The sequence below is a fragment of the Penicillium canescens genome, assembly GCF_028828765.1.
Source record: "Penicillium canescens strain IBT 15451 chromosome Unknown utg000011l_segment0_segment0, whole genome shotgun sequence".
Taxonomy (NCBI): Eukaryota; Fungi; Ascomycota; class Eurotiomycetes; order Eurotiales; family Aspergillaceae; genus Penicillium; species Penicillium canescens.
In genome coordinates this window covers 2,927,209-2,952,002 of record NW_026703973.1, presented here as the reverse complement: position 1 = coordinate 2,952,002, position 24,794 = coordinate 2,927,209, and the positions used below count along the sequence as shown (strand labels likewise).

The 24,794-nt window shown below is 48.1% G+C and overlaps 7 protein-coding genes across 7 annotated transcripts; 3 read left to right on the top strand and 4 right to left on the bottom strand.

Moving 5' to 3' along the window:
* Window positions 1–240: 240 nt before the first annotated feature.
* Window positions 241–3,656, top strand: N7446_013834 (putative UDP-glucose,sterol transferase; the record flags this gene model as incomplete). Its single annotated transcript, XM_058522574.1, has 7 exons — window positions 241–376; window positions 430–1,051; window positions 1,105–1,341; window positions 1,387–2,154; window positions 2,207–2,876; window positions 2,929–3,067; window positions 3,119–3,656. 7 exons carry the CDS (start codon window positions 241–243, stop codon window positions 3,325–3,327), a joined length of 2,781 nt encoding a protein of 926 aa, XP_058366051.1. The 3' UTR covers window positions 3,328–3,656.
* A 432-nt stretch (window positions 3,657–4,088) lies between these two features.
* N7446_013833 (Zn(II)2Cys6 transcription factor domain-containing protein) lies at window positions 4,089–7,033 on the top strand (the record flags this gene model as incomplete). The annotated part of the gene is made up of 3 exons (XM_058522573.1): window positions 4,089–4,609; window positions 4,666–5,369; window positions 5,422–7,033. Exons 1-3 carry the CDS (start codon window positions 4,535–4,537, stop codon window positions 7,031–7,033), a joined length of 2,391 nt encoding a protein of 796 aa, XP_058366050.1. The 5' UTR covers window positions 4,089–4,534.
* A 2,633-nt stretch (window positions 7,034–9,666) lies between these two features.
* On the bottom strand, window positions 9,667–16,445 carry N7446_013832 (type I polyketide synthase; the record flags this gene model as incomplete). The annotated part of the gene is made up of 8 exons (XM_058522572.1): window positions 9,667–12,000; window positions 12,066–13,685; window positions 13,745–13,829; window positions 13,881–13,999; window positions 14,056–14,079; window positions 14,138–14,716; window positions 14,775–15,128; window positions 15,183–16,445. 8 exons carry the CDS (start codon window positions 16,443–16,445, stop codon window positions 9,667–9,669), a joined length of 6,378 nt encoding a protein of 2,125 aa, XP_058366049.1.
* Window positions 16,446–17,257: 812 nt separating this feature from the next.
* Window positions 17,258–18,977, bottom strand: N7446_013831 (cytochrome P450; the record flags this gene model as incomplete). Its single annotated transcript, XM_058522571.1, has 5 exons — window positions 17,258–17,667; window positions 17,720–18,313; window positions 18,364–18,523; window positions 18,573–18,649; window positions 18,848–18,977. The coding sequence occupies 5 exons, from the start codon at window positions 18,975–18,977 to the stop codon at window positions 17,258–17,260; spliced, it is 1,371 nt and encodes a 456-aa protein (XP_058366048.1).
* Window positions 18,978–19,408: 431 nt separating this feature from the next.
* N7446_013830 (uncharacterized protein) lies at window positions 19,409–20,854 on the top strand (the record flags this gene model as incomplete). Its single annotated transcript, XM_058522570.1, has 3 exons — window positions 19,409–19,608; window positions 19,664–20,401; window positions 20,452–20,854. The coding sequence occupies 3 exons, from the start codon at window positions 19,409–19,411 to the stop codon at window positions 20,852–20,854; spliced, it is 1,341 nt and encodes a 446-aa protein (XP_058366047.1).
* A 654-nt stretch (window positions 20,855–21,508) lies between these two features.
* On the bottom strand, window positions 21,509–21,966 carry N7446_013829 (uncharacterized protein; the record flags this gene model as incomplete). The annotated part of the gene is given in 2 exon segments (XM_058522569.1): window positions 21,509–21,574; window positions 21,592–21,966. 2 exon segments carry the CDS (start codon window positions 21,964–21,966, stop codon window positions 21,509–21,511), a joined length of 441 nt encoding a protein of 146 aa, XP_058366046.1.
* An 876-nt stretch (window positions 21,967–22,842) lies between these two features.
* On the bottom strand, window positions 22,843–24,547 carry N7446_013828 (uncharacterized protein; the record flags this gene model as incomplete). Its single annotated transcript, XM_058522568.1, has 4 exons — window positions 22,843–23,086; window positions 23,140–23,979; window positions 24,033–24,274; window positions 24,332–24,547. The coding sequence occupies 4 exons, from the start codon at window positions 24,545–24,547 to the stop codon at window positions 22,843–22,845; spliced, it is 1,542 nt and encodes a 513-aa protein (XP_058366045.1).
* Window positions 24,548–24,794: the final 247 nt, after the last annotated feature.

Here is a 24,794-nt window from a genome sequence, read left to right as displayed (position 1 = left end):
TAAGACCAAACATTGGTGATATCATACAACCGCGGGTACTCCTTCACAATAACTTTGTTTTACACGAGCTGAGTTGAAGCTTCCGCAAGTCCGAGGTCTATTTTCCCTCCCTAATGACGCAGTGTGGCAATTATATAAAGGTGCTGTTTGAACGAGTGGAACTGCATTTTCAAAGCTTGCATGCTATTTTGCAAACATTTCTGTTCCCGACGTTCTCTTTAACTTCCACGCATAGCAGTGATGGCTGACCCACACCGCCAAAATACCATTTCAGCGGGAGATTGGCAGGGCGAGCAGCTTAGCTCTAAAGCCTCGACCAATAACGATTTTTCGACTGTTCGAGAACAGGGACTCAGTACTGGAGTCCGAGTGAAGGGTGTGTAGTATCCTAGAGTCACATGTGGTATATTGACTCACAAGCAAGAACAGAAGATGGAAGGTTAGATATCAATTTTCGAGAGCACAAGCCCTGGCTTGCTACCCTGATGAACCATGTGGAGAAACCTACTAGGCCGGTTGCAGAACAGCAGGAAGAATTAAACATCGTTCCCAAAGAAGAGGCCAAATTTTCTTTGAACCTGAACATTGTGTTACAGGTCGTTGGATCCCGCGGTGACGTTCAGCCATTCGTCGCGTTGGGTAAGGAGCTTCAGAAACATGGACATCGAGTTCGACTAGCCACACACATGTCTTTTCGCAAGGATGTGAACGGTGCGGGACTCGAGTTTTTCAACATTGGTGGTAATCCAGAGGAACTGATGGCCTTCATGGTCAAGAACCCTGGTTTGTTGCCGGGCATCCGCACCATTCGCAGCGGCGAGATTCAGAAGCGCCGACGGGAAATGAAAGCCATTTTTTCTGGATGCTGGCGCTCTTGCTATGAGACTGGAGATGGGACAGGAATGCACCAAATCTCCGAACATACGCAGGGCGGTGCTGTCGACCGTTATACACGGCCATTTGTCGCAGATGTCATTATCGCGAATCCCCCGGGATTTGTGCATTTTAGCTGTGCCGAAAAGCTGGGGATTCCCTTGAACATGATGTTTACGTGAGTCGCGTGTTAAACTTCTTGAGTCTTAAGACACATTCTGACTATCTTAGGATGCCCTGGTCCCCGACGCAATCTTTCCCACACCCGCTGGCCAACATCCGCTCACAGAAAACCAAGCCATCTGTGGCGAACTTTGCTTCATATGGGATAGTGGAGGTAATGATGTGGGAAGGACTCGGGGACCTCATTAACCATTTCCGCAAGAAGGAATTGGGCTTGGATCCATTGGATGCCATCCGGGCGCCTAGCATGATCCACCGACTGCAAATCCCATATACTTACCTGTGGTGAGTAGGTCCTTCATATCTGTCAGTTTCATCTAACGCCAGAAGGTCACCATCTCTCCTTCCAAAACCTCGTGACTGGTCTAACAATATTGATGTCTGTGGATTTCAGTTCCTGTCGACCGAGTCAGAGTATGAACCGCCGGAGGAGCTCGACGCCTTCTTGAAAGCAGGACAGCCGCCAATATACATTGGATTCGGATCAATTGTAGTTGATAACCCTAAAAAATTAACAAGGACGATATTTGAGGCTGTTCGCCAAACGGGCCATCGCGCACTTATCTCAAAAGGGTGGGGTAATATCGGCTCTGGAGAAACTGACATTCCCGACAGTATATTTCTGTTGGGACCATGTCCCCATGATTGGCTCTTCCGACAAGTCTCGTGCGTTGTGCACCATGGTGGTGCTGGAACTACTGCTGCTGGTCTCCTTCTGGGCCGCCCAACGGTCATTGTTCCCTTTTTTGGCGACCAACCATTTTGGGGTTCCATTGTTGCTCGAGCAGGCGCTGGCCCGCGGCCAATCCCATACAAAGAACTGACAGCTGAAAAATTGGCTTCAGCGATTCAAGTAGCCTTGGGAGAACAGGCTCGGGAAAATGCCAAGCAAATCGGAGAGAACATGCGCACGGAACAGGGAGTACAGAAAGCTGTGCACAGCTTTCACCAGCATCTAAACATTGAGAAATTAAGATGCACCATTTGCCCCGATCGACCGGCAGTGTGGTGGCTCCGAAATTCGCACACCAAGCTAAGCGCTTTTGCAGTTTCGATACTATTGCACACGGGCCATATTAAGCCTCAAGATATAACATTGTATGCATCTCAAAATTCTTTTTTCCCATTGCAGCCAATCTGACAACTTTAGATATCGAGTCCGAGAATATGACACGAACCGCGACCCCAGAGGTCCTCTTTCAGCCAGCGCAGAAGTTTTGTACGGCCTAATGACAGATCTCATCACTGGCATTGCTCGTGTTCCGGGACAGTTAGTAAGTATCTTCCCCGGATCTCACCCACGAACAGTGCAACAAGATTTTAGAGGGAGAGAATGGGCTATGTCACATTTTGCGGAATGTTTGTCAAATCAAGAACGCAGGAGGGACTCTCAGACCGTCACAGACATCAGCACTCCTAGCGGAGAACTCTATAGTCCTGGTCCTGATGAATACGTTCGAGAACATCCTGGAATAATTCAAAGCTCCAATGCTGTAACCAATGAAACAGTGGCAAATTTGAGTGAATCTCATTCTGTCGACGGCGCGCAGTTTACTCGCAGACAAACTGCCAAGAAAAAGGGAGAAGAGAAAAGCTATTTCAAAAGACGCCGTCGTGCAAGGAAAGTTTTGTCTGAAACACGTTATTACGCTGCAAAATCGGCAAAACATGCACTGAATTTTGTGCTTGTGCTTCCAACCGACTTTACCCTCAGCCTGTCAAAGGGGTTTCACAATGCACCGAAACTATACCATGACGATACAGTTGAATCGATGCCCAAAGTGATCGGGATCAAGAGTGGATTCAGAGCAGCCGGCAAGGTAAGCTCATATATGAATTTTATTTCCAGAACCGATTTCTCATTTTTCACAGGAGTTCTACCACGGGATCTATCATGGTCTGACTGGACTTGTCACGCTGCCCTCCCGGGGTTTTCGGCAATCGGGAGGTAAAGGGATGGTCAAGGGAATCGGGAAAGGCGTGGGGGGTGTCTTTTTCAAGCCGACTGCAGGTAAGATATTGTCTCACAACGTCAAACATACTCTGAACGGAACGTGCCTAGGTCTGTTTGGATTAGCAGGATTACCGCTAGATGGCCTGCACAAATGCGTTCGCGGGTCTCTCTCGAAAATCAAGTCCAAAGAAATCATTCGACTACGTATCACACAGGGCATTGAAGAGATGTGTGCAGCGTCGAACGAAGAACAAAACATGGTGATTCGCAAGTGGCATGCACTACAGCAGGACGGTCTAACGCAGGAAGGACATTGAGATAGTTTTCTTCATTTTATTTCGTAACAAAACTTTCATATACTCACAGACGGCGCACTGATCTGTTATCACTAGTGGGTTGCTTTGGGTTTCACCTACTTTACCTACTAGGAGCAGGAATTGGGGCGGAATTGGGGATCGAATTTGCGCATTTAAAAATTGTACACAGAATTGAAAAGAGAATATTGTAAGAGCTAGCATGTGGAAAAAGGCGCGTGTTCTAAGCAATTCAGAGGGACTTCGTTTCTGACCCACCCCTAATAAGCATTGGTCTGAATACAGTCGCATTATATCGAGTCGCCTTATGTTGAAGAGAAGGTCTTTTCCCTGGCGGATACTGTAGGCTACCTCAATGAACACTAACTACATCAACCATTGGAAGTTTAAGACAAAGAGCTCGCAGTGGGGTCTCTATCCTCTAGCTCAGCATGAGAGGTGCGAATCCTGGTTGTTAATGAAAAGCTGACGACGGCAGATATTCAGAATCCATGGACCAATATGAGCCTCCAGCTACGTTAATGAATCTGGGTGTGATAAACGAGATAGCCATAACCACGCACTAAGCACGTGGATTAGTCATCGTAGACACAAATGAGGTGCTGACTGATCCTGAGCCTGAGCGCTCTCATAAAGCGGCGGTCCAGATAGGGAAGGCCACACCCGGCAGACATTATCCTGTCTATACGTCTACATATTGTGATCTGCCAATCATCTTCAATGGATCATCAATGATGGACATGCACTGAAACATCCACTCCGATGTTTCTCCGTAAGATGGGTCATTATTGGTTTACTGACTCCACCATCTTCGAGTCCTTCCCCAGATCGTCTCGGTTCCCCCCAGATCCCAGGAATCTCAGTATTCTCTACATGCGCTGCCTCACGGACGTAAATGGGCGGCCCACAGACTAAGGGACTGAGCTCTGATGATCGCAGCTTACAGCCTTGTCGAACCGGCATAAACCCACGGTCATGTAGAAGGCGCATGCCCTTCTAGTTCCTTTGACCCGAAATCTTATCATCGGCGCCACGCGCTTTCAGCCCCACAAACCCCGCAAAAATTTGCGAAACTCGCGTACCCCGGAATCGGGCAAATTTGTCAACTTAAATATGTCTGCCTTACTCCTTACGGTGATGCATACTGAGGAGCCAAAACAATCGTCTCCTTTCTGTTACAGACCGCGGTTGTTGGCTTCCATTTTTCACCATGGAGGACTCCCGTCGACGTCAGCTTCATAGTTGCGACCAATGCCGCAAGGGAAAGAGGGGCTGTGATGCACCGGTTTGTGAAGATTGCCCTACCTTAGCATCGGAAGATGTTGACTTCCAATATTCTAGAAGAAGCGAAAGGAAAACGGCTTCTCTTGTTCGAACTGCAAACGATGGAAGAAAGAGTGCACATTCAAATGGATTGCCTTGAAGCATACAGACCACACCGGAGGCCGGAAAAGAAAACAGTCAGGCGCTGGGGGTCCACATCGGAATCCTGATGTTTCTTCAATTACGAGTTCATGTAGTGCCATCCTAGACGAGACGCTGCGATCTTCACAGTGGTATACTGTCAACCCTGCGCATATGGCCGAGGCCTCTAGTTTTGCTTCCACCTCGCCGTCCTCAATTGTCCCCGAAGAAGCAATTCCAGAAGGGTTGGAACCTATCGGGCCAGTTGATGGCCACTCGGGAACGTTTCCTTGGATAATGGAAAGCCCTAATCATTGGAATACCAGCGCAGTGAGTGAAGGGTCAGAAAAGGCCATGGGAGGAATTGGATACCAGGCAACATGGAATGCCTCTTTACCTATATCTTTTGGTAGCACCCTTGACCTGGCCCAGGAGGTTGAAGATGGTTCCAGCTCCTCTTCTTCCGGGTTCACGAACCCAATTCTCAAGCCTAATGACAGCAGATATTCCTCAACATCTTCTTCCAATGGAATATTAAAGCCAAGTTTCCAATCTGGCTTTTGTACCGCTTCCGACAGTACCGCTAGGGGAATACGCTCGTGCGACGATGACACGCAACTTGATTCGCATATATCACGATAGTATGGAAAACGCATTATCATGCTGGTTGACGGAGCACAATTGCCCTTACAGCGACTCGGCCGGTGTCGTGCTGCCTTACAGAGAGATGAAGGAGTGGGGACCGAGTTGGTCGAACAGAATGTGTATTCGGGTTTGTCGTTTGGATCGTGCTTCGTCCTCAATACGCGGTAGGGCTCTAAGCGCGGAAGAGGACAAAACCGCATTTAAAACACTGCATCTGGCAATCATGGCGTTTGCCTCGCAGTGGACTCAACATGCCCAGAAGGGTACAGGTCTATCTGTCCCAGCGCAAATCGAGTACGATGAAAGAGCCATTCGAGAGAACGTTTGGAATAAGGCAAGGCAAGCCTTGGAGCAATCAACTGGAATACCTTCTTTCCGTATTATCTTCGCGAATATCATCTTCTCCTTGACGCAAAGTCCATTGGACAAGGGGCAGGACTCACGACTCGGTAAGCTGTTAGAGAATGACCCTGCGCCGATATTCCTCGAAACTGCGAACCGCCAGCTTTTCACTCTTCGCCATAAATTTACGAGGCTTCAACGAGAGGCCCCTCAATGTTTGAGAGAGTCTCGAAGAGGGTCGATAGGATCAACAATGACCGACATGTTCGAACTGACCACTCCTTCTCAGTCTCCCAGGGTCGACCCGATTCTCACTAGTCATGACCACCGCAGTACGCTTGGTCTTATGTTCTGGCTAGGAGTCATGTTTGATACCTTAAGTGCGGCGATGTATCAACGTCCCCTCGTGGTGTCGGATGAGGACAGTCAAATTGCATCGGCATCGCCAAGCACGCTTGAAACCGAATACAAGGTCGATCTCGACGGCTGGAATATTCCAGGAAGTAAGGCTTGCCACAAGCATGATGTATGGGGTGATTTCTTTCTCCGTCATCCCGTGGACGGTCGAGAGTATAGCAAATCCCAGCCAAGGTGGCCATGCTCTTACGAAGAAGCGGCCTCTGTACTTTCAGAGGCAACCCCTGTCAAAGTCTTGCTATACCGTCGAGTCACGCAACTTCAAACCCTGGTCTATAGAGGGGCAAGTAGCGATTGCCTAGAAGACGTGATCAAAAAGACCATGCTGGTCTACCAGCACTGGAATTATACATACCAGACATTCATGCTAGATTGCGTCGCTAGCCACCAACTACTTCCTCCTCGCATCCAATCGTGGTACATTATACTTGATGGCCATTGGCATCTTGCTACAATGCTTTTGGCAGATGTGATAGAAAGCATTGACAACGGCAGACTCGGCTCTGACACTGCGCGCCGGGCTCGCGAAGCTACAGACATCGTGTCTAAACTCAGGACAGATAATGCTCTTGCAGTCGGTGCACTGGCTCGCTCCTCACTTAGAGGACAAGAATCCACCATGAACCGCCATTTCCATGATTCTGTGAACGAAGTGGCTTTCTTAGTTGAGCCATGGACTGTCGTTCTTGTTCATTCGTTTGCCAAGGCGGGGTACATCTCTATAGAATGTTTGGATGTGTCTGATGAGCACGATGTGCTAGCTGAGTGCTTCCGGGATAATTGTGAAGCATGTATCGCTGCGCTTCAATATTTAGGGAGAAAGTCTGATATGGCTTGCTTGGTTGCTCAAAATTTGTCGATATCTTTGGATTTGAAACTCGGCCAGAAATTATGGGGATAGAATGTCAAAGCAGGTCATCTACATGTCCATGTGCTGCCGAATATATCAACTCCCATACAATTTACTTACTTTGCTCCTTTGAGTTCCATACGTCCATTATATTTGTCATGAAAAGTTTGATGAAGTAGACACAAACTATGTTCACCCCCGGTCGCGCGAGGATAAAGTGGCTCTCGCCCTAAACTCACAGGGTGGCACCGAGCCCACTACTGGACGCACATAAGCCACACACCATATAGAGTAGTGAGGTCTGATCTAAGGCCTTTGTAAGTCTATTTACTATATAAATCCCTTCCATATTTAAACAAGTACATACGACGACAGCGTGTGGAGAACAGGGCTTCCCGTCCGCTCGGCCGTACTTAATGTGGCTTATGTGCGGTCAATAGTTCGGTGGGTGTCGCCCGGGTAAGAAATGGGTGAGCGCCGCTTTACGGTCGCGCGACTGGGGGTGAGAAGGGTGAGTGTGCTATAGACAGGGTGAGAATCTGGGCGAGAATCCTGCGGACCGGCGCGATCACTGCGCAGGCTGCCCAGCCAGATTGGAGAGCTATATAATTGGGTATGAGCGAGCACAGGCTTTGAAACCACAGCCACGCCTAAGCTTTGTTGATTGGTGACTACTTTATTCGGCAACGATGAATATCTCGATCCCCTGCTAGAAAAAAGGCAAACAGTTGATCGGCCGACAATTTCAAGTTCGCGAGCAACATCAAAAGCTACATTTGATTCAGCACTCAAAACACCTCATCTGCCTCCGAGATATCGACTATGGCTTAAAGTACTGCACTTTTCTTCAATACAGCGAGGATCAAAAGAAAAGTTTCACCCAACGATATTTCGGTTGTCCGTCTCGCCTCGATATCCCTTTCTTCACCTTGCTTAGCCCCCGATTCGAGGCATGGCTGTTCTTGAACACTGAATCACCCCGGAGCCTAAAGATTTGAAACACTGGCAAGATGGCCGTGAAATTGGACTGGTACAAGCTTATGGTGCTCGGGGATAGGGTCAGCGGCAATGCCACATTAACACGTCGAGTGAGTCCCGGTCGCGCAGAATCGCAGTAGCTATGTGTTCACTATCTATAGTTCACAAGACCTGATGGAATTTACCAATGTGGTGGTTGGTTCTCTTTTCGGCTTCATACTGGCAGAGGATGGTCCAGTAGCAGTTGAATAAGTCTTCTATCGATTTGATCGTTTCTCCAGACAATGGCGAATGCACGGCGAAGGGGCGTTTCTCCATATGGTGGCGTGGAATTTGGATTAGCACCACAAAACAAAATAAGGTTGAGAATACCCGTTTTCAAACTGTGGTATAGACAATAGCCATAGCTCATTACCTGATGCAGAGTATGGTCTATGTACTTTTGAGCATTCAAACCAGCGCAATGACGTATCAGAAGCTCCAGAACAGACAGAAATTCGATGATATCTGCGGCCTTTTCTGATGACCATGGTTTGAGAATAAACGCAACATGCTGCATCAGATTGGGAATGCTGGACTTTCCTATTTTCGCCCCATGCCCAAGATGAAGTCTTGCTACCCTCAAATTTCCAGCTAGTGTAGCGGCATTAAGGTAATATTTTGGATGGCGTTTGCTATCATCCTTTGGCGAACCGTCTCACGCAAACTTCAGTTTTGCCACCTATGCTCCATTATCCAAGAGTACTTTGACGACGTCGTGGTGATCGTTTCTCACAGCTTGCTCGAGTGCGGTTGTCCATCTGGGCCGGTGGCTATGGTTCAGCCACGAAGATCTATCTGGACCGACCCCACAGGAGAGTAAAGTGAGCATGCCTTTGGAACACCCGGTGTCTGCCCACCAAATCATGGCTGCGCCGTTTGGGTCTTTGTCAACATTGTGCTTGTAGAGGTCGTGAGAGAGGAGCTCAGATACAAGATGTCTGATTCACAAGGGAGGTTTGATGCAATTATGACGACGAGCTCTGGGGGTAAGGAGGTGAGAGACATCGTGACGGTGAGGTTATCAAGTTAGGTTGAGAAAGGTGTGTGAGGGGGAGGACAAGTGGGACTCGACGGAAGGAGGTGATGAGTGAGAAGAAAGTCGAACGTGAAGAAATAGTAAGGTGAAGTAGGAGTGAAGCAAGGGAGGAGTAAGAAGAAGTAGATGCGGTTGGGTCAATGAATAAAATCAGATCTTGCGTTTCCTGTTACAGGTAACTGGTAAAGCAGACACAGAGTACTTGATGTAGTTCAATTCCAATCGGGTTTAAGATTAACATAGAAACAGATATGTCTGTGGCGAGACATTGTAACATTACGTGTCGAATATACTAGTATTGTGTATTCTTCGCTTGTTAACGCAAGAAAGACTTCTAGTCAGACCACAGGAAATGACTGAATTTGAAGTAAAATAGCGACGCTATTCAAGAAAACGAAACCTATAGACAAGTAAAATCAAACTATCTCTGACACCCAAGTTCCCCAAATAATCCAATCTATTAGAAATAACAGATGATCGGCATGTGCTATTTGGCGGAAGCTAGAATAAACTTCAGCTTCTTGGAGAGCTCTCCAATCTGCAAAACCGCAAGTCAGCATTGGGAAGATAACAAAGAGTCTCCAAATAAGTACTGGGAAAGGGCGGATACTCGCATTTGAGGGTTGCATTATGCTGAAATGATTTCCAGGGACAGAAAAGGAAAAATATGGTTGATCGATATAAGCGATTCCCATCCTCGGGGGCCGGAATCAGTGCGTTTGTCTAGAATCCAGCTCGCAGTGGCATCGGCGGCCAGTGAAGGGTTTGCCCTCCGCCTTGGGTCATTCAATCCATCACACACACCTTCCTGAGCCCATATAATGGATGTACGGGGTGATGAGCCAACCGATATTGGAGAAGGGGCTGGATCGTAGGCACCTAAATTCTTGACAGTTGCGTCAAAGTGGTCAAGCAGAAGCCGGCGCTTTAAATTTGGAAGTGCGGAGCCATCGGTTTTTGTTCCGCCGATAACGCCGATGGAGTTCAAAAACTCGATGAGAGAGTAAGACATGGGAGCCAGCACTGCGGGACATGGAGCATCGATCAGGACCAGGTCGTGTACTTTCTCGCCGGCGTCGATGAGCTGTTTGGATGCTTCATACGCAAGAACACCACCAACGGACCAGCCGCCAAGATGATACGGACCTGAAGGACTGTGGTTTTTGATTGCAGACAGATATATTCTGACGACATCCTCGATACCATCGGTGTAGCGACCCGGGTCATTGACGAAGGGGCAGACTAGACCGCAAATCTCAAAGTCCGCGTGAAGCTGTTTTAGCCCTGCATAGGACGCCGGGGACCCTGAGCCATCGGGAAACAGAAAAAGTGTTTTGCTGCTTGTTGGATTAGACCGTTTCTGGAGAAGGATACAATTTGCTTCACGACCTCTCTCCTTAGTGGAGGGTAGAATCTCTTCGGGTCGTAGATCATTGTTGCCGCTAACCAGAGCTTGCGAAACTTCGCCCATTGTGGTATGATGGATGAAAAATTCCATAGGGAGCTCAACGCCCTGCTCTCGGAGCTTTCCCAGGACAGTCAAGCTCATCAAAGAATCGACTCCCAAAGAGGCAAGGTCTGCTGTTACTTCTAGCTCATCCTCAGCGAGACCGGTCTCCTCCAGGATGATATGTCTCACGAGATGTAAGACATCGTCGGCTGAGCTATCTGGTGTGATGACGTCAAAAAAGGAATTCCCTGAACTTGGAGACGAGCTGTAGTGAGCAGCAGCTTGATCATTCAAGGGGCCCTCGCCCACTATATCGTTCGCGACAGCATGTGGCACTTCATTCAAATAATCCAAAAGTTGAGAAATGGTAGAAAGTTCAAGAAAGTTGCTGTGAGTATTATCGAGGTCCATCTCCTCGCGAAGTCGGCTTACCAGTGTCAAAGCCATGAGGGAGTCAACTCCGAGCTCACTCAGGTTATCTTTGGGAGATATTTCGGATGCCGCTAGACCAAGCTCTTCCGCGATCAAGTCGAGCAGGGAGTTAGCTGACTGTTCAGATTGTCGTTTGACTTCTTCGGTTGTGTTGCTATTGACCTGCGTTGGTGGCGCTTGAGCCTTTGGAATAACAGGTTGCGAATGTTTCTTGTTCGGTGCGACTTGTTTGGTGATCTCTTTGGCGGCATTTACTCCAACCGGCGGGAGAAGCATATCAAGAATGCTTCGTGGAACGCGTTGGAATCGAAGATCTTCGATCACACCGACAATTTCTCCCTCGTGCAAAATCCAGACGTCACCTCCAAACATTGTTTTATCAACCGGTAACATTCGAACGTAGGTTTGATATTGACCACCAGAAACGAGATTCTTGGCGAAGCGCATACTCTCCCATCCATGAGATATGTAAACGGCATCTTGGTAGTTGATGTTCTCATTTCCATTCATGACAAAGCCTGACAGGTGAGCCAAAGAATCAATCCAGTAAGGACTGCATTGGAACGAGGCGTCATCGCCTCGCTCATCCAGGCTGACCGTGGCGGAAGCCTCATAAAGATTGCTCGCTAGAAGAACCTGCCTCATTCGTTGGTACTCAGGCGCATAGTCAACCAGGCTGCTGAAAAGTCGATAGACCAAGCGACTGGTAATTTTACTTATTTCTCCCAGATTTGCCTTGGTTTCCAGTTCCTTGATGTGTCCTTGTACCAAGTGAAGGCTATGCGACCAACGTCGAAGCCACTTCTCTGGCGAGCCATACTCGACAACACAATTGGCATGCCTGGTTGCTACCTTTTGCCCTTGTGTAATAGAATTATATTCGAGACGTACTTGTTGTGAGATTTTGTCGACGTGCGCAATGACCCGCAAGATGCGATTCTCGTGCTGTCTGGGAGACTTTATAATCAATGGCTGTGTTACCTCCATACCAGTGACGTTTAGACCAGGTAATTTGATACCGGCATGAATCTGCTGCTGGATGTGATGGGCGATGGTCTGAGCAACATCTGCGTATATGGACTATATATATGTATTAGCAATTGCCATTTTGTTTGAGGTCGTGTTCACAGCGAGGATGGGCTGACCGATGGACAAAGAGCGGAACCATTAACACGATGTCCACTAACGGCGGCATAGATTTGGGAATCCCAGAGATCCGTTTCGAAAACCGCGATCGGATTAGAACCATTGTAGTTCTCTTCCACGACCCGGTGGACAGAGCTTGTCAGCTTCTTCGCAGATAGTTCAACTCTGTCGGAGGGTTGAATGGTGGGTAAAGCATCCCCTTTGCCCAGCGTCCAGTCATTCCGGTATTCCTGCCAGTATCGTTTGTTGTCAAAGGCATAGGAAGGAAGAGAGAGAAGCCGATGTGTGTGGTCGAAATCGCGGTGATACTCGGACCAATTTATCGAGAAGCCCTGGTCATGCAAAGAAGCTAGACCGCTCACGATCACTTTCCATGGCTTCTCCTTCCGCTTCAATGTTGGAACCTTGAGATGTGCGTCGCCCAATACGCCTTGAATCATGCCCAGACAAATTGGATGTGGGCCGATCTCAATGAACACCGAGGCTTCATTGACCAGGCCCTGATCTTGTGCTGACTGCACAGCATTGGCAAATTGTACCGTGTGCCGGCAGTGCTGGCGAATATAATTTGCATCAATTCGTTCCTCTGCAGCAAGTGGACGGCCAAAATAAGAGCTCAAGATAGTAATTTGCGGTGCACCGAAATTAATCGCCTTGGCGACCTCTCCTAGGTTATCAAGTATGGGATCGACCTGGGCCGTGTGGAACGCAAAAGAAACTTGCAGCTTAGTATAACGAATCTTTGCTCCAGATAAATGCACCTCCAGCTTCTCGATCACCTCTCTTCTGCCAGCAAAGACGGTTTCCCGGGGACTGTTGGAGCAAGCAATTTCGACTTCCTCGGGGAAGGTAGACAGCAGCTCCCCAACAACAGCAGATGATTCTGATACGGCCAGCATAGAATGGGTATACGGCTGACAGTGAGTCTCTAGCAGACGCGCCCGGTGGCCAACGAGGAAAATGGCATCGCTGATAGAAAGGACGCCAGCCACTTGAAGAGCCGCGTACTCACCGAGGCTGTGACCAATGACTGCAGTGGGCTTTACTCCCCATGAGCGCCACAAACGAGAAAGGGCCATTTGAATGGACACTAGTCCGACCTGGGTCTGAATAGCGGATAGCTGATTGATATCAGAGACTGTCCCATCAACCAGGGGAATAAAAGACGGGTATCCTTGCTGCCTTGCAATCCCGTCGAATAGCGAGATATCAGCGCGGAATTGAGTCGATTTTGCGTACAGTTCCTGAGCCAGGGCAGCATAGGTTGCACCCTGGCCGGTGAAAGAAAAGATCACTGAGCGTTTGTGGCTCGACAGAAGTGAGTTATATGGCGCCAGTCCCTGTTTGTTTTGCAGAGCCACTCGGATCCGTTCAACTGTCGGCTCGGCGACTGTTACTCGAAAAGGATGATGGGTTCGACGAGCGGTTGTCGTATAGCTCAAGTCTCCTGGCGAAATATCTGGGTTACTGATGGTATATGCAATCATTCTTTCCAGGTTGTTCTTCAATGCCAACGCTGTATGCCCGGAGACCGTGACTGCGTGCAAGGGACGAAGGTCCTCTTCCTCGCGGGCACCGGGCTTAGGGGGCTCTTGGATCAACAGCGCAGTATTGCCACCCTTTTTAGTTTTGTGGTCAGCAAATGTGACTCTTTCTGAATCTCAGTAGAAGAACTTACAGCGGCGCTGAAATTATTGACGAGCACCGTTCGCTTCGGGCCTCTTGGTGCTGGCAAAGGGGTTTTGGCCGTCGCGATTCGGACACTGTCAGAAAATATCAGAGATGGCCATGTTAATATGTCATCGAAGTCTCACTTTCGTGCTTCGAGATCTGGAAAGCCCTTGTTGATCTCATTTTTGATCCCAACATGGGGTGGAATAACCCCTTTCTTGAACATCAGTATGGACTTTATCAAAGATGCGACTCCAGATGACTATAGTCAAATTAGCTTTTCTCAAACTAGAAATAAGAGAATAGCGCAGTGTTTACAGCTTCTCCATGCCCTATGTTTGCCTGAATTACGGAGTTAGTATCAGATTGAACCGCCACGATGAAAATTGGATCGGCTCACCTTGATAGCTCCCACATACAATGGATTATTAGCAGGTCGGGAAGGACGAGCAGGAGCAAATACATCCGTCACTGAGCGCATCTCTGTTCCATCACCGGCCTGCGTCCCAGTGCCATGCATCTCAACGTAGCCAACATCAAAGGGATCCACACCTGAATGCTGCAGAATCTCACGATATAAGTTAGACTGTGTTTCGGCATGTGGGTGCGTAATGCTAATTGCCTGTGCCGAATGGTTTGTAGCAGCACCAAGAATAACGGCGAGAACATTGTCATTGTCAAGCTCAGCATCACAAAGCCGTTTAATGACAACTGTTCCGACACCATCTGCGCGACAATAGCCGTCGGCATCATTGTCAAATGTCTTGCATGACCCGGTCTTCGAGAGGAACTGGCCTCGACTCAAGCCAGAGAATAGGTCGGGCGATGTGAGCACGCTCAATCCACCGGCTACTGCTGTGTCACAATCACCGCTCCACAGAGACGTACATCCAAGCTGAATTGCGGCCAAGCTGGAGGAACAGGCAGTATCGACATTGAAGCTCGGGCCCTCGAATTTGAAATAGTAATTGATTCGTCCCTGAAAGAGTGAGCCGTCTTGAAATGTAGAAGCAAGGAATAAATATTCGGACACCTACAGGTCCAAATGCGCGGATTCCACCAGTGATGAAATAAGTTCCAATATCTTGCGATGAGTTCACATCACGGTAGTCATCGCTAGTTTGGCCGTAGAAGGTTCCAATGCGATTCAAAGCCGTTGATCGTGTTCTGTTGGGAACATATCCGGACATTTCCAATGCCTCATAAGCTGTGACAAGAGCCAGCCGTTGCATGGGATCTGTCTGCAGAGCTTCTTTCGGGGACATGTTGAAAAATCGAGGATCGAAGTCTCCAGGTCGGTCAATGAAGCAGCCGTATGGTGTCCAACTGGTGTTCTTTGCCTTACCGTTCGGGTCGACATGCTTCTCAGCATCGAAGCGGTCTTTAGGAATCTAATTTGACTCATCAGCACCTCATCAATGCGACCGACGGCGAGCTGTGCTTACCACTCGATGCATGTCAAGACCGGCCTCCAAAACACTCCACAGCTCTTCAACACTTTCTGCACCAGGGAATCGACCCGACACACCAACAATAGCAAGGGGGGCATTGTTGTATGCTCCTGATGGCTGGAACTGGTCCTTCCGAGAATCAAGAGTGATCAAATCCTGAGTGACGACGGCTGCCTCCGTTCTCGACCTAAGTGCCGATGCAAGGCCCTCAGCCGCTGCAGTTGGTCCGACCACATGCAACGCGATGGAGGCGGTGCCGTTTGCTTGAATTTGGGCGACTAACTCGTCAACCACCAGGTCGAAGCGCAATGGTGCTTGCAACGTGTGATGTACAACACTTTTAAATAAACCAAGAGAGTTTGGAGCATCGACCGGCCTTCCCGTCAGAGGACAAAGGAGAGTCTTCCGCGTTGGAAAGCTAGCCAAAAACTCCGGGTTGACACCCGCTCGGTTGAGGAAACTGGGAAAATCCAAAACTCCGTGTATATGTGAAGCATGGTATGCTCCGTAGATCGGGAGCTCCCTCATCCTCTTGCTAGGATCGGACTCGGTCAAGTTTTCCGCGAACCGACGCAAGGCAGGTGGTGATCCACTGACTGTAACACCGTTCAGGCCAATGGCACTGATAAAACATCGGTGGCGGAGAGACAAAAGACCACCAGCATCATAAATCTTAAGCGCCGAAAGTACTTCATCCTCGCTTATTTTCGAGATGGCAGTTGACCAGCTTTCCAATGTTGCGCCCTGCTCGTGCAGCATACTGCTGGCAGTTGCTACCTGCAACCCCATCTGAAAGGCGATGGAAACTGTAGGCACAGCCAGAGCTTTGAGATCATCAAGAGATGAGCAGCAGGCGTATGCTGCCGCAACCAGGGATCCGGTGCAGAGGCCAACGACTGAGATTTCGTCGTGATTTTCGGGTTGACGAGCCCTTGCTTCGTAATATCGAAATAGTTGCAAGAATTGAACAACCGCCAGAAGAGTACTGGAGATGGCAGGATGGCAAGCTCCATTGCTTTCATGATATATAGTGGCGAGGTTATGGACAGTGTCAAAACGTGGTAGGTGTTCCCGATGAAACGGACGAAGTCGATCACTCAAGAGGCTCAGCGTGGTACTTACATCTCGAGCAAAATCGCTCTGAGCAACACTCTGAGGAGCGTCTAACAATAGTCTTTTCGCCAGCGAAGAAACATTGCCCACTTGGTCCCCGAAGAGAACTAGGTGACGTTCTTCTGTTTGATTTGGCCGGCGCATGATATCTGCAAAATGTACAAAATATGATGAGGGTATTGATGCTGATAGTTCAAGCTCCTAATTGATGCTAGGTCATACGCACGGCTTTATAATGGAATAACAGCAACCTTAGCCATCGACACGACTATCGTCGTTATCTCTTAGCTTCGATTTTCATGTCGAGTCGAAATCTCGTATTCTGCGCATTGTACTACCTTGCGCCATACGCTCTCTCGATTGCAATCTCTCCTTCTTCACAATGGGCTCTATAATACCCGTCAAGCCAATCTGCAGAGACAGAGCTTTCGTTCCAAGTAGATCTTATCACCTCATCCACGTGTCGCACGATCTTACACCTGGCTTGTGTCATTGTCTCTGTCTGGAGGAGGTGCCGCAGTTTGTTCGGAGGATAGCATGGGGTGAATAAAAACAGATGAAACGAGGCGTTGAAATCCTCCGAAAGTCTAATTTTTATCGGAACCTACTCTTCGTCCGTTTCGACTCATCCGTACGTTCTCGGAAGTCGCCTTCGGGCCGATATTTGAGTTTATTGCACAAAGGTCTGCAAGCATGGTCTTCCTATTCTATATTGGGGTGTACCCTGCCTACAGAAATACTCAATCGATTGCATACCAAGACACGGGTTGTGGGGGCCAGTGGTTTCCCGTGAAACCATTTAGGATTTACGTACTACTCAATGGCATGGCGACTCAGAACAAATAGTTTTGCAATTTGCTGTAACTTGAAACAATATCTCTCTAGAAGTGGAAAACTCTGAAAATCAATCTAAGGCATAGAACGTCAAAAGGACCAGCAGCATCGGGTGACAAATCTTAACGCCTGCGGAAAAGAGCACGCGCGGTTTGGTTAGGCTTTCGAGAACGATCATACCAAGAACCCTTGGGCAAATTAGTTGGATCTTCAAGCCGGATATCGTAACTCTGCAAAGCATGAGCCAACAATAGTTTTATCTCCTGTGCTGCAAAGAAGCGTCCAGGACATGCCTCCTTGCCGTGTCCAAAGTTGATATGTGTCGGAGATGTAGTCACAAACTGGTGTCGATTTTCGTGACCGGGCTGCTCTCGAAGCCTAGAAAAGCGGAACGCATCAAAGGTCGACGCATTGGGATAGATATTGTCATCCAAATACATCGCATACATTGGTGCTAGAACATAGGAGCCTTTGGGGACAGTTGTGCCGTCAGAGAATGTGAAATCCTGAATCACCGCGCGAGTCAATTGGGCTATGAAATAAGCCGTTAGCTGTGAAGTTTGATCCTGAAGTTTGAAACTCACAGCTGGCAAGAGGTGAAAGCCTCTGGCTTTCAGTCAAAAAGCTGTCGAGCTTTCGCATTTGACTCAATGCTCGGCCCGACCATCCGTGCTCCTGGACTGCGCTATCAATCTCGGTTCGAAGCTCTTCGTGAATTTCAGTATGGAAGGCCAAGTCCAACATTGCGTTGAGATAAGTGACGCTGGTTGTATGCACTGCCGCCACATTCAAGTGCAGTAGACGAAACATCAACCGCTCCGGATCTCTCTCGCTGGAATTTGGTGCCGCGTCCATGACCCATTGAAGGGAATCAAGGGGAGGCTTCTTAATTAATCCATCACTTTCTTCCTGCAAACGAGCTTTGATGTACGGGATGAGATGTTTTCGAGCTACCCTCTGCCGTTCCTTAACGTTGGTCACAAATTGCGTGACCGTTGAGCGAAGGAACTTAGGCCAGGCGCGAAGCTTGTCAGCTCCTCCGAATACATCTATTGTATACTTAATAGACATATCAAGATACTCCTCATTTCGACACAACGGTGCCCCGACGAGTACTCTATTGGCAGTTCGGGTTGCGATCCGATGAGCTGCTCTAGACATCACGACCGCCGTCCAGTCTACACAAAGATGAGAAAGGACCAAAGTTGACGGGGTCTGGGAATCTCACCGATTGGGTTTCCTATCTCGTCTCCAAATGACAATTTTATTTCGTCGCGAATATCATCGATTTTGTTCTCCAGGTTGGGCGTGAGATGTGTCTTGACAATGTGGAAATGAAATTTCTCTGTCTCGACGATTGGAGACACTGTGTATCTAGTTTGAAGCACCTGACACTTTTATGAGATAAATTTCTCTCATAATAGTGGCTCTGCTTACATCGTTTGCCGACTCTTTAGCACTCAAATGCGTTGGCGGTGCGGTGCGAATTTCATCCACAAGTTTAGGCGGCACAACTACAATCCAACGGATGGGCGTCCGAAGTTGAAAGAATTGCCCGTGACGAGAGAACTAAATTGATGGCTGGTGAGTATAAGCCTGTTGAGACAATCCTTGGGAGGTTACCTTTTCGTAGCCAGCTCTCAAGGTTCCAGCACTGTCATGAACATAGTGCAGCGAGTCCTTCCAGCGACCTCGCCAGCCCGAATACCTACTATAGACAGGAACACTGGCCCGCGGAGGGATCAATCGGATGCCAATGGTAATAGCGACAGTTACCAATAATAAAATTGACCAGGAGCTCTGAAGGAATGTCCCAACCGTTGGATCTCTCAAGATAGCCATGTTGATCACAATTGCAGTATAATTGAATTCATGTTAATCGGGGATTCACTTGATGTATACTCAGTATACTCAGTACACTATGTTTGTTTCTTTTGCCGTGATTGTCGCCATGTTCGTCTCGAGCGCCACAATTCCCCATGGAGGAATGAATGGACGATCGCTTCGCTTTGGCCTCTCGCGATTCACAAGATAGAATGTCCTCTAATCGGGATCCCTGCAAATGCTATTTTGGGCTTTTCCTGATGCAGACGATGGACCCTGATGATAACATTCATGAAATCATTTGTGACATCGTATTTCCCTGTTGCGTTGGAAAACGTAATTGCGGGACCTTTCTGGATATATTTCTTCGGGTCGTGGTTCAACTCACTATCCCATCCCGCCTGTTCAACTCGCCGACCGAACACAGCAATTCAGCATTGAAGGGAAAAATGGCCGACTCTGTGGAAGACAAACTATCGATTAAAATTCCTAATACAGAGGCAAACAGCACCCAGCCATCTGACGCAGAAGGAGAAAAAGAAGCCAGCCCAATTCCACCACAAGGTCCATTGGTCCCTCCTCCTCCCAATGGCGGGCGTAAAGCATGGTTGCAAGTAGCAGGAAGCTTCTTGCTTATTTTGAATACCTGGTGAGAGAGATATCCTCTTTAAGGTTCTTGAAAACCAATTGTGCTGATAATTTAGGGGACTGGCAAACTCATTCGGCGTCTTCCAAGCCTACTATACAACAACACTCCTACCTCAGTCCACCCCCTCCGCCATTTCATGGATCGGTTCCATTCAAGGCTTTTTACTCCTTTTCATCGGAGTTCTATGCGGACGTGCATTCGACGCTGGGTACTTCTTCCCGGTCGTGTCACTGGGTATCTTCCTTGAAGTGTTTGGGATGATGATGACCTCACTGAGCACAAAGTACTATCAGATTTTCCTCGCTCAAGGCCTTTGCGTTGGTCTTGGATCTGGATGCCTTTTCACGCCCGCCATATCGCTGGTAGGCACTTACTTTTCGACTCGACGTAGTCTCGCAACTGGAATCGCTGCCAGCGGGAGCAGCGTTGGCGGAATTTTGTATCCTATCATTGTTCGCCGGCTAATTGTGCAAGTCGGATTCCCTTGGGCTGCTCGTTCTATGGCATTTATCATGCTCGGTACTCTGGGAATTGGACTTGCCTTGCTCAGACCACGATTGCCGCCTCGTCGGTCGGGCCCTCTGGTAGACTTTGCAGCGTTCAAGGATCCCGCCTACGCGACCTTTGTAGTTGGGTTGGCTTTGGGATTCACCGCGTTTTTCATTCCATTTTTCTACGCGGAAAGCTATGCTCTCAACATCGGAGTGGACTCCGAGCTGTCATTCTATATCCTGAGCATCATGAATGCTGGAGGCATGATCGGACGAATGTTGCCCAATGCTATCGCAGACAAGTATGATTTTATTTCTCTTTGAGTGACCCGCAAGAAACTAACGGTTATAGAATCGGTAATTTGAACGTCATCGTACCGTGTGGCTATATATCTGGTATTATCGTGCTGGCCTGGGTGTCAGTGAGAAGCCAAGCAAATCTCATCGCCACTTCTTTCCTGTACTCCTTCTTCTCGGGAGGCTTGATGGCGCTACCACCAGCCGTTCTCGTTGGTTTAACACCGGAAATTAGTCAAATCGGTGTGCGAGTTGGCATGGCTCTCAGTGTTGGGTCATTGGGTGTGCTAATCGGCTCTCCCATTGCGGGTGCCATTCTATCCAGCGAGAGTCATCCAGAAGAGCGCTTGGACTTTACGGGGACTCTCATCTTCACAGGTATTGTACTACTCGCGACCGGGGCGTTTATGAATGCCACTCGCTTCTTCAAGCATGGATTCAAGTCAGGCAAAGTCTGAGCTTCGAGCCGCAGACTGTGGGAACAGACGTGGGTAGATCGGATCCTTTTGTGGGCAATTGAATTAGACGGTATTGGATAGCGACATGTGGGATCAACATATCTTTTGCGACATTGTCTTAGACGGAAATTATATAGATAGCAGAATGTACCTGGTACCTCTGGTTCCTATACAAAATACGAAATTCCATGAAAATCGCTTTATGATTCTATAATCTTATCTCTAGTATTCTATGAATGAATGTCTGTCATCACAACCCGAAAATCAGCTATCAATGAGCTCCGCATCATATTATAAAGGTCCAACCCGTCCGTCTCATCAAGGTTGCAAGCTCTTTGATCGAGCCTTTCCAACAAGCGGGGAACCTTTCCAACGTCAAGGAGAAAGATTTGCTTTTTCAACGACCTTTCATCCGCTTCATCTAACTGGTACGAGCCCAATGTAAGTCGAGTAGTCTGTGGTGGGCTTCCGAGGTGCTTCTCTGCTTGTGGATGGACCAAGAGATTGAAATAATCGGACTGACCACTCGACGTAGGTGAAATCGATAAAGTCGGATTGGCCACGTGTATAGAATATGGGGCTGACGCCAGATTCATTTCTGGTGTATTGATGGACTTCGCACTGAGTCGCAGATGGAAGAGTAATTGATAAAGCTTAAGGGATTTTCGTAAAAGTATTAGAATGAGGAGTCGGGTAGTGCTGTCGTGCACAGTAGAGCATCTAATCGAGTTGCATACTGTGAGCAACGCATCTTTGTTATGTCGGAGTGCGACATCCAGGCCCAAGGATTGTAGATCAGTCCTCTGGGCCTTTTCCAAGGCTTGTAAAGTTGACCCAAAGCATGCGCAAGATCTTTTATCATTGCCAAATTCGCCAAATTGTCGATCGGTGGGCGTTGAGAGCGGCAATCTCGTTGCGAACTCCGGAAACGCGATAACGGACTCTCCATGAAGTGCCTCACTGATTGAAGGAGGGTCCATAGAGACCCATCCGTTCAATGGTGTATCGAGTGTTGCCGTTTCAGGAAGAGCCCCGTCGCCAGTGAGGCCCTTTAATGATAAATGTAAGTCGCCAGGCTCATCGTCGTCTTTGCCCTGACTTGGAGTGGACATGGTTGACGCTTCTGGGTTGAATGAAGGATTCCTCACAGTTGGAACTCGGCCCGGTCGACCGGGGGGACTGTGAAAACAGGGAGAATATAAGCTAATACATCTTTGGCATCCAGATGGTGTTGGAACGCATTTTACTTTGGCTTGGTAGCAGTTATCGCACGCGGCTCGCAATGAGGGCTTCGAGGAGCTCATCTCGAGGTAGAGAGATAATCAGGGACCTCCAGAATGAAGTTTGTTGCATATGACTTTGGCTTTTTTTTTAGTTCTTATTATTGGTACCCTGCGACGCTATAAAGGATACGAGGTCTTTGACCACATTATCAAATGTAGGTGGCTTGTCTATCCGCACAGAATGTCGTGCTTGAACAGGTACGGTTTTCAAATCAAGATAAATCGTATTTTTATCACACAGTGCGTTATTGATGCGATATATATCGACCCTGATTCGTCTATTTCTTGGATAACATGATTCAACTCAAGGCTAATACGATAGGCCAGGGACAAAGAGGTTAGTGGTATGTGTAGAAACTGTTGAGGTATGTGCGCCCTATCTTGAAACGATATATCAAGATACGAATGACGCCATAATAACCCCCCATGGCATTCTGCAGCTTAATACGAGAAACGCAAATTCAAATTCAACTATGATCGATGTTTGATTGCCCCTGGTTGAGGTTTCTTGGTTTCCACTAACAATCTAGATTCAAAATGGCCAGGTTGAATATTCCGCTTATTCTCCGTAACTTAGTTATCTATCACAGACCCTGAAAATCGAGTGAGGCATCACCGTCTATCTTATACTAAGCAATCTCAAGCCTTCATCCATCACCAATATACCCTCTCAGATCTTCCTCCGTGGAATTCCACTTTCTCCGCCTATTGTGCTCTCTTTCCGCGACTTTCGAAAGGCAATAGCACGCTGAGGATGATAAGAAGTGCGTACAGGGCAGCACAGACAAATAGAGGTGTGGTTGTCTCAACGTTCGCGTAGCTTCCCACAATAACTCCTACAATGCCTCCGATGCGGTTGAATATCACACAGATGGCATACCCAGTGGCGCGGTGCGCCGACGGCAAAATCTCCGGAGTGTACGCATACATAGTTCCATAATAGATATTCCTGTAACCAGCTAGTTAGACATCATGAGAGGAAGAAAGGAGCTCATCACTTACATCGCAGCAGATATGGCAGCAGACACGCCGATATTTTGGGCTGGAGTCTTGATTTGTGTATATCCAAACTGTAAAACCATGGTCAAGAGCGCGCCCAAAGCCATGGTGCCTCGACGGCCGAACAGTTTGGTTTCAACCAAAACCCCAGCAATGACAGGACCAACCAGGCCAACGACTTGATTTATCGCATAGTTTCTCCAAGTGAGATAGTTGGAGCTGCTACTGACTTTCACTCCCTGGGATTTGAGATAATATGGAAGGAACACATGGTACAAAGGACTGACAATCCCAATCACGAACCAGTTGAGCATGATCACCAGGAACGACCAAGTCAACCGCTTAGTTTGAAAGAGACCACTGAAGTGTGCCTTGATCCGGACAACGGACCAGGCTGATTTTTCTGTGTTCTTCACATTCCCTTCGCCGCGGAGCTCTTCCAAAGTGAGATCAAATTGTCGGTTATGTTTTGCCGACAAATCTCTCAAGAACTGGATTACCTCTTCATCGCGATTTTGAGAGACGAGCCATCGGGGCGTTTGCACGATGCGAATTAGAAAGACTCGTAATAAGCTCAACACGAGCGTAACGCCACCAATGGTGAAATGCAAGTACCGCCATCCCATATTGTCTTGGTAGGTACATGTCCCTGGCGCGGCAGAAGAGGAACAAGTGTAGTTGCTCATAAATGCCCATGCAAGCAGGCCTGTAATGGTATATCCCACTGCCCACCAAATGGACATGAAGGTAACGAGCCAGGATTTAGTCGCAGGCAGAAATTCCAGGAGAGTAACCGAGTCCAGGATGTAATTCCCGCCAACTGCCGCAGAGTAGAGAGCAACCCTATGAATAACATTAACAGACCATTACGGCGCCTGAAGAAGGGTAGAACCAACAGTGTCGCGAATGAAATGTATCCGGGCATCCCACCCGCGATAATTGTAAATATTGCCGCCAGCAACAAGGAAGAGTTGAAAGCAAGTCGGCGACCAATGATATCTGCCGATAGGCCCCAAATAGCTGCGCCCGCCAGAAGACCGATTTGAGATGCCAGAGCAATCCCCTTCAGGGTTCTGTCTGGGCTGCCGTATTGCATGGTAACTGCGGGCAGTGCTATGGACTGACATATTACCAAGAGCTGAAAGAAATTGTTAGCGGTGGTCTTTTTGTCTGACCATAAATGCAAGGCTCTTACCGAGTCGACCGTGTAGCCAAAACCGTTCAGAAAGAATAGCTTCCATTGAAATGAAGTCATGCCAATCTTGTCGATGGCAGTGTTGATAAGTGCCAGCTTTTTAGCCAAAACGGGGTCAAAGACGGAACTATCGAACACATCTTTGGATTCAACGACATAGTTCGTAGCTTCTTTGCGAGCTGGCTCCGAGAAGACAGATTTTTCAGTTCCTGGCATGGTTTTCCTGTGCTTTCGCGAGTAACAGGTGTTAAAAAAGAGTTAAGCCTTTCAGAACATGTTCAACGGTTCCAGAATATGTCTTCCATCAAGCAATATATTAACCACCCAGACGCGCGCATGGAGCAGCGCACAAGCACACAATAGCGCCATCGAAAAAGTCTAGCTTAACGTTAGATAACTTCCGTGTCTTAGCGCCATTAAGTTATCCTAGTTGAAACAGTGACTTGTGAGAAGAAGGCGCCAT